This window comes from Mesocricetus auratus, unplaced genomic scaffold (assembly GCF_017639785.1).
Source record: "Mesocricetus auratus isolate SY011 unplaced genomic scaffold, BCM_Maur_2.0 Super-Scaffold_100014, whole genome shotgun sequence".
Classification (NCBI taxonomy): Eukaryota; Metazoa; Chordata; class Mammalia; order Rodentia; family Cricetidae; genus Mesocricetus; species Mesocricetus auratus.
Genome location: NW_024429197.1, coordinates 30999321 through 31013781, shown reverse-complemented (window position 1 = coordinate 31013781; position 14461 = coordinate 30999321). Strand labels below are relative to the sequence as shown.

At 41.9% G+C, this 14461-nt stretch overlaps 1 protein-coding gene across 2 annotated transcripts in view; it reads right to left on the bottom strand.

Moving 5' to 3' along the window:
- Positions 1-39: 39 nt before the first annotated feature.
- The window catches only part of Zyg11a (zyg-11 family member A, cell cycle regulator), a 33719-nt gene continuing 19297 nt past the window's right edge, over positions 40-14461 (bottom strand). The window contains exons 9-14 of one of the 2 annotated variants that reach the window (XM_040757001.1): positions 10931-11092; positions 10812-10856; positions 7518-7712; positions 5276-5337; positions 2579-2676; positions 40-319 (exon numbers count right to left, since the gene is read on the bottom strand). In XM_040757001.1, the coding sequence (XP_040612935.1) occupies positions 138-319; positions 2579-2676; positions 5276-5337; positions 7518-7712; positions 10812-10856; positions 10931-11092 (744 nt within the window). In that variant the 3' untranslated portion in view covers positions 40-137. The remainder of the gene's footprint in view (positions 320-2578; positions 2677-5275; positions 5338-7517; positions 7713-10811; positions 10857-10930; positions 11093-14461) is intronic. The other variant, XM_040757003.1, reaches the window with a different exon arrangement.

Genomic DNA, 14461 nt, shown 5'->3' with positions numbered 1-14461 from the left:
TCTTGTAACAGAAAAGAAAAAAACACCAAGACAGTCAACTGATAAATGCCAACAATTGATAAACACCAACAACTAGTTTACAATTCCGTTACCCAAAGGCAGAAGTCCTGTCCTTAAGCAGTACCCTTCAAAGGCCCCTAGGTCAAAGAGGGCACTGGGGCTGTGGGGGTCTCTGGTAAGCTTGTGAAATGCATCCTGAAGTTCTCCAGGATGGAGGCCGCCATCTGCCTCACCTGGGCATTGGCCTGACCATGCTCCTGGATATCACACACGAGCTGCAGTCCTCCTTCTTCTACCAACAATTTGCAGTATTTGCTAGCTAGAAAAAAAACAAAGACACCCGTGAACAACTGACACTCTAAATGTTCCCAATTCACCACAGTCACATGAAAGACACAGTGGAAACATGAAGTCTTCGTGGCCCAGGAATTAACAGGTAAAAATGAATCAAACCCTGAATAAACAGATATGGTGAAACCACAGGTGGTCATCGTAGTGTGTTTTTCTAGACAACTCTATGCTTCAAATACCCGTTAGGTCTAGCTAGCTACTAGAAAAAGGAGCACACCAGAGCTGGAGAAATGGCTCAGCAGCTGTAACAGTGCTTCCTTCATTTGCTGGCTCCTTGTAGGCCCAAAGACTACTCCAATTCCCCAAACTGAAAAGCTGTCCAATTAGCTCAACTTGGACTGGAGGATTTATGGTGGTTAGATAAAGGCCAGCATTCCTCAGGGACTTGTGAAACTGCTTCCCATCTACTAACAGGGGCATACGGCTACCTGTGGTGTCTTTTAGCATATCAAAGCTCATGCTAGCCAACAAGGTTCCCTCAGTAACTGTTACACAATTCAAAATCCTGCCATTTTCAATTCCCCTACCATAAATTCCCTCCAGTTCATCAGCTTTCCTCCCCCAGATACCCATCTCCTTATAACCTTGTTATTCAATGTTTGCTTTTCTCTCTCTCTGTCTCTCTCTCCCCCTCTCTCCTGTTTTCTCTATCCTCTATCCCCTGCTACTATTCTCCCCTGTCTCAGTCTCCCCTGTCTCCCTTCTCTGCTGTGGACTATTCAAAATTCCTGACTGTTCTCTTTCTCGTATCTACAATAAAAAAGGTCCTTCCCCTTAAACATACCATGAAGTCGGTCACACTATGGGTTTATGCAGTTCCTACCACCCACATGGTAGTTCACAACCACCTGCAATTCTAGCTTCAGGAATTCCAAAACCCTCTTTTCTGACCTCTATTGTTCCCTGCATGCAATGTATGTGCACATACATACATTCAGGTACACAGATGCACAGAAAGATTCTAATGTTCAGCTGAATGGATACAGTAAAGGAAGGATCTTGGAGCCAGAATAAGAAGGGAAAGAAGCTCTGGGGGCTGGAGAGGTGGCTCAGCAGCTAAGAGCACTTACTGCTCTTCCAGAGGGCTTGTCTGTAATTCGAGTTCCAGGGAATCTGATGCTTTCTTCCAGCCTCTATAGGCACTGCATATGCATGGTATACAGTCATGCATGGAGGCAAAACACCCATACACATAAAAGAACATACCCAGACATGTACTACTTCATAACTGCAATTTTGCTACTGTTAGGAATTGTAAATATCTGATAAGCAACCCCTGTGAAAGGACCAATCAACCCCCAATGGGGTCACTACTCACAGGCTGAGAAATGCTGCTCTAGCCCCTTTAGTATTTTTGTTGTGAGTTTGTACTTATGTGTATGTGCATGTGAAGTCAGACATTCTATGGCACACTCTAATGAGAATGGCCATCATAGGCATTATGTTTGAATGCCTGGTTCCCAGTAAGTGGAACTGTTAGGGAAGGAGATGTGGCCTTGTTGGAGTGTGCCATTGGTGATGGTCTCTCTCTGCCTGCTCCTTTGATTCAGGATGTAAAACTCTGAGCTACTGTTCCATCAGCATGCCTGTCTGCTTTCTCCCATGATGATAGGGACTCTGAAACTGTAAGCAAGTCCCCAATTAAATGCTTTCTTTTGTAAGAGTTGCTGTGGTCATGGTGTCTCCTTACAGCAATTGAACAGTGACTAACATGAAGCACCAACTCAGGCTGTCAGGCCTGTGCAACAAGTGCTTTCTCTTTTTACCAACTCAGTCATCTCCCTGACCCAAGAGAACAGTTTTTCTTTTTGTTGCTGTTGTTGTTTCTCTGTGTAGCCCTGGCTGTCCTGGAACTCATTCTGTAGACCAGGCTGTCCTATAACTCAGAGATCCACCTGTCTCTGCCTCCCAAGTGCTGGGATTAAATCCACCACCACTACCCAGCTTTAATTTTTTTGTTTGTTTGGGTGAGGGTAAAACATTTTATTAAAATTAATTCTAGCCAGGTGTTGGTGATGCACGCCTTTAATCCCAGCACTCAGGAGGCAAAGGCAGATCTCTGCGAGTTCAAGGCCAGCCTGGTCTACAGATCAAGTTCCAGGACAGTCAGAGCTACAGAGAAACAGTCTTAAAACACCCTCCCCCACAAGAAATCAATTCTAAACTCATCCATTACTCAGGATATCAGCTGGAAGCCGTCTGCTCTGAATGTGCATTGAATACATACGGTTTTTACTGCAGACATGATGCATGGCCCATAGTGCCCAGAGCTGAACTTCTGGCTGAGAGAAGTTGCCAAGGAGTGGGGAAAATGATTTGAAAGATCTGAAAAAATACAAAGATGTCAATTCAGAACTGTGGGACATAATCTTTTCCAATATTTCTCCTACAGAGTCTGCTCTGCATGGAGACAGATGTATTATGCAGTCTTTACTTTTTGGGAGGTGGGGGGGTGAGATGCCCTTTTATATTCCGTGAATATGTTTTTTTTTAAGATTTATTTTATTTATTGCATATTCAGTGTTCTGCCTGCATATCAGAAGAAGGCAACAGATGTCATTACAGATGGTTGTGAGCCACCATGTGGTTACTGGGAATTGAACTCAGGACCTCCGGAAGAGCAGTCAGTGCTCTTAACCTCTGAGCCATCTCTCCAGTCCCCGTGAATATGTTTTTATTACCATTAGTTAATAAAGAAGCTGATTTAACCAACAGCCAGACAGAATAGAGGCAGGCGGGAAATCCAAGCAGAGATACAGGGAAAAGAAGGCAAAGTCTAAGAGATGTCAGCAGCTGCCGGAGAAGATGTGAGGTAACAAGCCTTGCACCTCGTGGTAAAATACAGAATCATAGAAAATGGGTTAACTTAATTGTAAGAGGTAGTTAATAATAAGCCTGAGCTAGTAAGTCAAACAGTTTGTAACTAATATTAAGCCTCAGAGTGGTTATTTGGGAACTGGCGGGTAGGAGAGAAATGTTTGCCTACAAGTGGCGCCCAATGTGGGGCTTGTACATCCACATGAAGCCTAAATTAGAAGCTTCAAGAAAGATTCTAGACACAGAAACAAAGTCAAAAATGGCTTCTGCATAGCCACATTTATTCAGATAGGTTCTGTTTGCTGGAGGTGAGCAGATGGTTTCCTTTAAGAGATGGCTTCTGGGGCTGAAGAGATGGCTCAGCGGCTAAGAGCACTGACTGTACTTCCAGAGGTCCTGAGTTCAATTCCCAGCAACCATATGGTGGCTCACAACCACCTTGAATGAGATCTGATACCCTCTGCTGGCCTAAGAGATAGCTTCCTGTTTGTTTGTGCTGGCTCTTTTGGGAGGTCTTGCTACTTAAATGGGGTTTGTGGACAGTGTGCTATAAGTTACTTGGTGGCAGTGTGGACCCCTTGCTTCCAAGAGTTGGGGCAGTAAACAAGGCTCCCAGAGCTGGCAGTGAACCTACATCTGCCGTGCTGAAAAGTTGAAAGAGGCAACCAACAGCAAAAGCAATTGCTCTGGCTCTGACCACGCCCTTAACAGTTTAAAACAGTGATCAAAAAAGGATTACAGATGCACAGTAAAGACAGATTGAGACAAAAAACAGGCCACAGTGTGTTTAAAAAAATGTACATAAACTTAAAAAACAAGGGTATAGACAGTTATTTTAAAAAATGCTTTTAATCACAGCACTTGGGAGGCAGAGGCAGGCAGATCTCTGTGAGTTTAAGGTCAGCCTAATCTACAGATCCAGTTCCAGGACAGCCAGGGCTATAAACACAGAGAAGCCCCATCTCAAAGAAAAAATCAGCCAGGCGGTGGTGGCACGGGTCTTTAATCCCCAGTACTTGGGAGGCAAAGGCAGGCAGATCTCTGTGAGTTCGAGACCAGCCTGGTCTACAAGAGCTAGTTCCAGGACAGCCTCCAAAGCCACAGAGAAACCCTGTCTTGAAAAACCAAAATAAATAAATAAAGTCATTAAAGTGACAGTAAAAGTTTTGTTTTTAAAAAGTCACATAAAGATGCAAAATATGCAAAGAGCCTAGATTATGTATGATAACTGTTAGAGATATTTAATTGTGGAGGCTATTAAATTAAACTAACACACACACATTTTAAAGTTATCTTGACTAGATAGTTATAATTTACTTTTCCTTAGTTATGATAAAAGATAAATTAGACATATAAAACTTCAGACTCACAAAGATAGGCTGTATGATAGAGTATTTTCTTTAATTTTGTCAAATACAATTAGGCTAAATATCATGATTCTTGTTTGATACTTGTTTTATTATTTGTAATTTTACAATGTTAAAATTAAAACCTTCCTTTTTTTAATTAGACAGAAAAGGGGATATGATGTGGGATGCCCTTCTGCATGATGTGAATGTTTTATTGCCATTGGGTAATAAAGAAGTTGATTTGGCCAATAGTCAAGCAGAATAGAACCAGGTGGGAAACCCAAGCAAAGAAGGTGTAGTCTAGGAGACGCCAGCAGCCACCAGGGAAGCAAGATGTGAAGTAATAAACCATGGGCCTCGTGGTGACACAAAGATGAACAGAAATGGGTTAATTTAAGTTGTAAGAGCTAGTTAGTAAAAGCCTGAGCCATCGGCCAAATATTTATAATTAATATAAGCCTCAGAGTGGTTATTTAGGAACTGGCACACAGGAGAGAAACATCTGGCTACAGGGGGCTCATTTAAGAAACAGCATTTCATGTGACACTACATATTTATTCTCTGTCTCATTTTATATGAACGATTGCATGCTGTCAGTCTGTTTTCATAAGGAAAACTTAAGTCTTAAAGCTTTCCTTAGAATTTACTAAGAAGAACCACAGGATCTGAACATAAGGCTACTTGACATAATACCTTATTACTGCATCACTGCAGAGTACACAAAAGGAAAGACTAGGTCTGTAATACTTTAAAATTACCTGTAGCTCACCAATGCTGACATCTTACACTGTGAACTTGGCCAATTCTGGATGGTTACATGCTGCACCCAAGAGAAAGAGGGAAAAATCCAGATTATTATGTGCTATTGTTGAGTTCTATACGGAAAAATCATCACAATAGGCTATTTCATATTACTTATACATATCTGAAACAAGAGCTGTTTTTTTTAAATATGAGGCTTATTTAAAAAACTAAATCAACTACATAACCATGCCGTGTAAAATCTATGAAAAACTTCATGTGGAAAGAACTGCAGTGGAAGACTGGGGTGTGACAGCTCAGTGGCAGAGTGCTTACCTAGCCTTGCTTTCAATCAGTGACTAGGAGACAGGGATATGACTCAGCAGTTAAGCACTTGCTGCTTTTGAATCCAGAACCCACATGGTGGCTCACAATCATCTGAAACTCCAGTTCCAGGGGATCTACACCCATTTTTGGCCTCCAAAGGCACCAGATACATGTATGGTGCATAGACAGACAGGCAAACATTCATACACATACAATTAAATCAAAAGACAAAAAAAAAGAAAAAGAAAAAGAAAAAGCAGGGCTAGAAAAATGAGCGTTAACTGCTCCTGCAGAGGACCTGTGCTCAATGCCCATGGTGGCTCATATCTGTGTGCAACCCCAGGGGATATGACATCCTCTTCTGACCTTCACAGGCACTGCACACCTGGTGCAGAGACAATGCATGCAGTCAAAATATTCAGACGTATAAAATAAATGATAAAAATTTTCAAACAAAGCAACGACCTCTTTTTAAAGATAGTGGATTGAGTCTGACTTTATCTTATATACTTGTGATATAATGCTTATGATTTATTAATGCTTGCCTGAAGATTCAGAAAGCAAAGTCTGCTACAAGTCATAGAAGCTGGCATACACCTTTAATCCCATCAGCCAGAAGACTGTAGGTGCTGGTACACACCTTTAATCCTTGGACCCAGGATTAAGAGGTAAATGGATCTCTTTGAGTCCAAGGCCATCCAGATCTATACAAGACTGAATCAGTCTAAAAGGCAATTATAGCTCACACCTTTAATCCCAGAACTAGAGGGGTAGGAAAGACAGGAGCAAGGAGCCAGTACCAGGCATTCACTCCCCAGCTATGCTAAGGAGAGGCAGCAGTTTGAGGCTTGGTGAAGATCTTGTGGATCAGCCCTTTCAGACTGAGCTTGCAGTAAGAGCTAGTGGCCTGCAACTTTGCTTTTGTGATATTCAGCTTGAATGAAACTCCTGAAGGGAAAAAAACTTTTGACACACCAGATACTTTCTGAAATGAATTAGAGGTAGGATTGAAGACAGAAGGTTGGCTGGACCAGGCCTATAGTCCCAGCATTATGGAGCTTAGGGAAAGGACTGCTAGGAATTCCAGGTCAGCCTGGGCTACAGAGTGAAGCCTCGTCTGAAGAAACAAACACAACAAAAAACACCGGAATCTGGCTGAAAAAACCTGATGGCAACCTGATGAACAAGGGCAGAAACACCATACTAAACAGACGGGACATCTAAATGCTTGATGCTGAGGCGGCCCTGTCCCTACTTTTCCTCCACTGGGCTTTCTGTGCTGTTTCTGTGTAGACAGCAGATTCTTCTCCCAGTAAACTCCACCTAATTCATACCTCTCCAACCTGAACCCAAGTAGATAGTAAATTCCACTCATCACACATCTCACTGGCTCCAAGGAAAACTTTAAAATACAAAAGTTTGGGGACTAGAAAAATGGCTCAACAGTTACAAGAGCACTTGTTGCTTTTATAGAGGACCCAAGATTGGTTCCCAGCACCACTCTGGGCAGCTCACATCTGCCCACAACTCCAGCACCCAGGGATCCAATGCCTCCTTATGGCCGTCCCAAGCACTTGTATACAGGCAGGATTCGTACACACACCATTAAAAACAAATACAAAACTCTGAAACTATTGTCAGAGCTAGGTACATTAGCCCATGCCAACAACCCAAAAGCACAGTGAATCTGGGACAGGAGAATCACCATGAATCCAAGCAGAGTCTGAGCGACAATAAAGAGACTCATTTAAAAAATGAACAACAAAATTCAAACAGACAAAAAAAAAAAAACTAAGAAACTATCACTAATAATATTTAATGAGACAAGTAGCAAAATTCAATAGATGTAGAATCTTTCTAAAACTCACTCAAGGAAAATAAGTTGTCTGAGGAAGAAATTACTCTGAATTTTGTAAAGAATGATTTCTGTACCAAGTCCTGGAGAAGATCAGTCCTCTGCAGGTCACGGGATAGCCAGTGCTGTCTGTCACAAGTCAGATGGGCTATCACACCAGCAGCAAAGTAGCTCACTTCTATGTTGCTGCTGTGGAGCAGACTAATGATATGTCTCAGCAGATCTTCTGTCACCAGCATGGGAGAGAGCTCTCTGACTTCAGCTACGTTGTTCTACAGGGTAGAGGAACACAGCAGGGCAGGGAGGGAGAAAAATCAGGAACCAGCACCTCCCCTACAGGTCCCTGTAGACTAGGTCCAAGAACTTACTCCAGCCCCTTCGCTCCGAACTTGGCCTATGACCCAAATTCCTCCCCTGCATGAAGAACATGATCTTTAATAGAAAAGAACTGAGTAAAGCACCTACTAAGTGCTGGGCACAGTATGCGAGAAAGAAAAATAGCTTTATCTGTATCAGCGCTCAGTTAATGTTTAATCCTGCAAATAAACTTGACATTCAGCAAGACTAGCTTGTCAGGTTTGCTTGGCCAGTAACTGCCTGAATTAGGAGTTTGAATCTAGGTCTAATGCAAATGCTTACAGTATCTTGAAATTAAAAAACGAAAGCTGTCCTGCTGTTGTTTTTTAGCACCTTGCATTCATCTTCTATGCTGTGTAATAAATTACCACAAACTTACTGGCTTAAAATCACATGCATTTCTATCTCACAGATCCTGTGGGGCAAGAGATAGGGCATGACTTAGCTCTGGTCTCTACAATGAGGTTTCACATGGTCACAACCTCATCCAGAGGTTCTAGTGAGCAAAACTACTCCCAATCTCACTCAGAATCCATTCCCTGGGGCTGCAGAACTAAGATTTCAGTTTCTTGTGCAACACTTAAAGGAAAAAGTTCTTTGAAACATGGATGGCCCTCTTCAACCCCTGTACTCACTGTCAGAGGCAGTGGAAGCTTTGTATATGTATATGCTACTTTTGTAAAGTAACATACTAACGAAGTTGCCACACTATTGGTTAGAAAGCAGTAAGAGGGCCTGCTCATACTGGAGGGGAGAGGTTGGCATGGAGACAGTATAAGCTCAGGGAAGCCTCACACTTTAGGAGTCCCCTTTGAATTTGAAAGCACATAGGCCTGAAGGAGTGGAATGGTTGTAAAAGAAAAGAGTTAGTAGCACTTCAACTTCTTCCGGTCCTCAGGTTCAGACACTAGTATGTTAAAAGGAATCACAACTGTAATCTGAGGCAGCCATTGCCCTGGTTTTGAGGTTCTAACTAGTCAATTCTTCAACCACTTAAACCCCGTGTGAATACCATGACTTTAGTGTGAAGCTTGTCCGACATTAGTCCCCAACAAAGAGACATAAGCTACCATTAGTATAACTCTACAAGGAGACATAAGTTACCATTAGTATAACTCTAAGTCTCAAAAGTCTTTGTGAGTCGTTAGCAGTCAGCCCGGCTGCCAGAAGGAATGCCTATCTGTTCAATTGGCAAATAGTATGTTTCTCATCTAAGATATACAAGGCTTCCGTTCAACTTTCTGAGATTATTTTCTACTGTTTTTCTCTTTTTCACCTTTTCTCCAAATTCCAACTCTTCTGGAAACAAATAAATCAAGAAGCAGAACTGATATAAATTTGGAAGTTTCTGAAAAATTAACTGCCTTGACAATCTGGAATTATGGGTAAGTGGTTCCTATTGGAGGGTCTGGAGCCTGGCTGCCTGAGTTTGCATTTTCATCCTACCTCTTACCAACCAGGTGAGACAAATGGGTCCCCCCTACACACTGGATAGAGTACAATTAGAATGCACAATCTTGCTTATCCTTGAAATCATTTTTTTCCTGATATTCCTTAGCAATGGGACTGCACTGATCCTCCCATAAAACAACGCTCACTGCCCTTAATCTCAGCTTGACCGTATCAAATGCTTTTGGCTGACATTAGCAAACAGGATAGAGGCAGAGCTGCGAAAGCTCTGGTAGATGGGGACTCACCCCCCACCGCCACTTTGAGATCTCTGTGAGACACAAGACTCAGCAGACCACCAGAGTCAGATCACCTTAGCTCATTCAGCCTGCAGCCCCAGGAATCTCTCCCTCAAGACCAGCACAACTGTAGACACGAGCTGAGTTCAAACTATGGGCCAACTGATTCTTATGGGAAGAAGTATACATGTGTATGTGTGTCATGTCCGTGTGGTGCACATGTGTGTGGAAGCCAGGGGTCAACTTCTGTTGTCTTCCTCAATCACTCTTTTCCTGACTTTTTTCGGACAAGATCCCTCCCTGAACCTGGGGCACAAAGATGTGGCTAGACAGGCTGTGAGCCCCTGGGATCCTCCTGTCTCTGCACCCCCAATGCTGGGATCATACTCATGCACCACCGCATTCCGCTTTACACACAGGTGCCGGGGACCCAAATTCAGGCTCTTAAATGTGCATGGCATGCACTCTACCGACTAAGCTGTTTCCTGGTTTCTCTTGTTTGTTTGACTTTAATTTGAGTCAGGGTCTTCCTATGTAGCCCAGCCTGGCCTCAAACTTGTGTGTCTCTTCGAGCTGGGATTACAGGCATAGCATGGGCACAATACACACCATCTATAGTTTTCAGTAAGATAGCTACTATTATTTTTTAACTTAAAAAAAAAGATTTATTTATTTATTACATATACAGTGCTCTGCCCATATACCCGTAGAGAGCACCAGATTGAATTGTAGATGGTTGTGAGCCACCATGTGGTTGCCGGGAATTGAACTCAGGACCTCTGGAAGACCAGTCAGTACTCTTAACCTCTGAGCCATCTCTCTAGCCCCAATTTCTTAACTTTTATTTTTATGTTGTGTACTGTGTGTATGCAGTGCCACAGAGGCCAGAAGAGGGCATTAGGTTCCCTAGGACTGGAGTTACAGATGGTTGTGATTTGCTCTGTGGGTGCTGGGAATCAAAGCCAGGTCCTCTAGAAGAGCAACCACTTCTCTTAATCATGGAGCCATCTCTCCAGCCCTAGATAGTTATTATTTTAAGCCACTAAAGCTGTAGGCTGTTCACAGCAACAGATAATTACTGTACAAGGAGTCACAACTGTAGTCTGAGGCAGTCATTGCCCTGGTTTTGAGGTTCTAACTAGTCAATTCTTTAACCACTTAAACCCTGTGTGAATACCATGACTTTAGTGTGAAGCTTGTCCGACATTAGTCCCCAATGATTAAATGAATCTATGCATCTAAACTGACTACAGAAGTGCCCAATACAAAGTAGGTACTATGGAAGTATTGGTTTTCATTAAAAGTAATTCAAACAATTCAACTCACCAAAAGACCAAGTACTTTGACTTGTATCACAGACATGGAAAACGTCTGTAAAAGAACACACAGGTTACCATACGGTGAAGAAAAGAACTTTATATTTAAACTCAATCCCACCTTCCTACCTCTAAGACTTGGATGATGACTGCCAATCCTTCATTCTCAATAAAGTACTTGCAGGCCAATGGAGACTCATCTGTAAGATTCCAAAGTGCTTTCAGAGTAAACAAGAGGGTGACATCATCTACCTTCTCAGCCGTCTTTTGTCTGACTATTGTTAGAAGTTCCTACAAACCAAAGAGACAGACAGTAAAATCACACCCTGTCCAACCCACTCCTGTGTAAGGAAGAGAAGAGGAGCCCTAACGTGGGAGCTGGGGATCTAGCTGGGTTGACAGAGTATCTGTAGCATGCATGAAGCTTTACTGTCCAGCCTGGCTACAAACACCTGTGCCACACACACATAAAATAAATCCTGTTTTTGTTTTAAGACAGGACCTCATTGGTAACCCTGGCTGTCCTGGAACTCACTATATAGACCAGGCTGGCCTTGAACTCACAAAGAGCCCCCTGCCTCTGTTTCCCAGTGCTGGATTAAATGCTTACACTACCATCCTTGGCTACTACCTCAGTGAGTAAGAGCCGATCTGCCTGCCTCAGATCTGCTGAGATAAAAGGTATGTGCTGCCACCACCTAGCTATTACTGTCTTATTATTCAAGAAAGTGCCATTCATCTGCCTCATATCCAGTCTAATCCAATCCTCAATTTTGTCTTTCTCATTCAAACCACTCAGTTGCCTTTCACACAATTTATTCTCAAATAAGCACAGAAAAAATTATTTTAAAAGCTGCATTCAAAGAGCCGGGCGTTGGTGGCGCACGCCTTTAATCCCAGTACTCTGGAGGCAGAGGCAGGCGGATCTCTGTGAGTTCGAGACCAGCCTGGACTACCAAGCGAGTTCCAGGACAGCCTCCAAAGCCACAGAGAAACCCTGTCTCGAAAAAAACCAAAAAAAAAAAAAAAAGCTGCATTCAGCTGGTTGGTGGTGGTACATATCTTTAATCCCAGCACACTTGGGAGGTAGAGGCAGACAGGTCTACAGACAAGTTCCAGGGCAGTTACACAGAGAAAACCTGTCTCAAAAAAATCAAAACATAAAAACTAGGAGAAACACAGAGAGTCAAGATGTAACGCCATGGGGTAGGAAGCCTGGAAACTTCTCGGGTAAGAGACATACTTAGATTAACAATTATGGGGTAATTACTTAAGTCAGAGCTAGCCAGTAAGAAACAAACAAGGCCAACAGCTTCATAATTAATATAGCCTCCTGTGTGTTTTTTGGGACTGATGCGGCTCTGGAACCAGGCTGGCGGGAAGGTTTCCCTTTACATAATGGTGATCAGGAGTGGGATGATGAATTTCCACATAGACTGACAAAAGCTTTAAAGGAATTTTAGAAACAGAAGAATGGAGAGAAGCACAGATTTTTGGTAGCAGCATTTTCTCAGGTGGGCTCTGTTTTGCTAACGACAAGCAGAGACTCACGTGGCTTGCTTAAGGGAGTCTTCCTGACTCAACATTAAAAAAACAAAAAAACAAAAAACAAAAAACAAAAAACAAAAAGCCAGCAAGGTTTTTTAAAGAGACTCTGCTAATGATTAAAGGTGTGTACGTACAGCTAGAAGTGGCAGTGACCACATCTCCAAGCCGGCAGCTTTTGCTGGATTTCAGCAAAGACTGAGACAGTGAGCTGGAATCACGCTTACGCCTGCCATCTTGGAAAAACTGCAGTTTAAACAGCCGCAGTTTTAACAGATAAGACGCGTGGCCAGAAAAACGTGAAGATTTACAGTAAAGTCAGACTTGGATGAAGAAAAACCTCTAAAGGTTTACAGTGTGTTTAAAAATATACGTAAGATTGAGAGAGAGAGAGAAAAAAAAAAAGAACGGCATAGTGGTAAATAGAGAAGCTGACTGTGATGGTGCACACGGGTAAGATTTTCTCCAGAGGCAGAGGCAGGCAGATTTCCAAAGAGAAACCCTGTCTCAGACAAAAATAAATAAATCAAAGTAAAAGAAATAGAATAATAGATAAATAAATAAGCCACGTAAAGATGAAAAATACACAGAGAGTCTGGATACTGTATGCTATTGTGTTTTTCAGTTTTGTAATTGCTCAGGAAGGAACAACTGCTAAAGTACACTTGATTATAAATACTGCTGAATTAATTCAACTTATATCTTTTAAAAATGTCTTGACTTCAAAAATTTAAGTATAAGGATATGTTACTTTGGAAAGGAGTTTTTGTCTATGTTTCTACAGAAAATGAAAAGCTGAGGATTCCTTCCAGGCTTCTGTGGTTTGATGAACTAAGACCCCCGGAAGCAGTGGGCCAGGTGTTCCAACAATTGAAACAGCTAAGATGATGCAATCTTACAGACCCCGAAAATAAGGACTCATACAGGTTTCTGAGTTTTGTCATGATCCCCATGGTATGAACAGCGCCCCCATCCAGCAGGAAGCAGTTTGGAATGAACGACATCCAAATCCCCATATTGTTTATAAGTCTTTGTTTTCATTTAAATGGGGTTGCTTAAAATTGGTTAATGATCACAAACAATCTCCTTTTAAAGGAAAAAGGGGATTATGGTATGGAAATGAGTACTTTGTATTGGTATGGTTTTTCATTTATTGAGACAAATTCAAGGTCACTTTTGTGACATGTATACTTCTCCTCTTGATTAAGTATTGTCCTTATACTGTTCTTTTAAAATGTAATGCATAATTGAATACAGACTATAGATAGTTACTTATAATAGTTGAATTTATAGTTAGGTAAGTTAGGTTTTCTAGATATATAGATGTATTTGAGACAGATAGTCTTCAAACCTTTCAAAGACCTTCAGGAAATGGCATTTAAAATGGTTTAGGGTTTTTCTTGACAATGAGCAATGTCTGCTCCTAGAAGCACCAATTATGTCTGAGAGGAAGATGGGCATCGAAGAGACTCGTTATGGAGTTTGCTTTCAACATGGCAAGATCAGCCATTTTGGCAAGAAACTGCTCTTGCCTAGACTGTTTGACTGTTGCTGTATAAATTGGACACACAGGAAAGTGACTGCTGAACTCAAACAGTCTTTCAGGGTTCCTGATTCATGGAAGAGTCTACGAGACTTTCTGCAGGACACAGAAAAATGACTGACAGACTGCTGATGCAGATGGACAGTTTGAAATTTCCTGCTTTGCTGAGAAGTGTTCCAGACACATTGTGGCCTATGGGCTGAAGATGGATGCTCCAACATTACAGAGGAACTTCGGGTGACTGTCCAGGCAGTAAGATGTCTCTGTCAATCCTAGTGCTTATATATTATCCTTCTGTGGTCTTTGATAGAGTTGAAGGCAGATAGTTATAATTATAGTTTTCCTTAGTTATGATAAAAGATAAGCTACATATAGAACTTTGTACTCACAAGGATGGGATGGATGATATTTTCTTTAAATCTTGCTAAAATATTGTAACTATGTTCTTACTTGATAACTGTTCTGTTATATATAATTTGACTATGTTAAAGTTAAGACCTTTCTTTTTGTTTAAACAGAAAAGAGGAGATGTTGGGGGAAGTCCCATGTATATGGCAATAAAGCACTGTTGG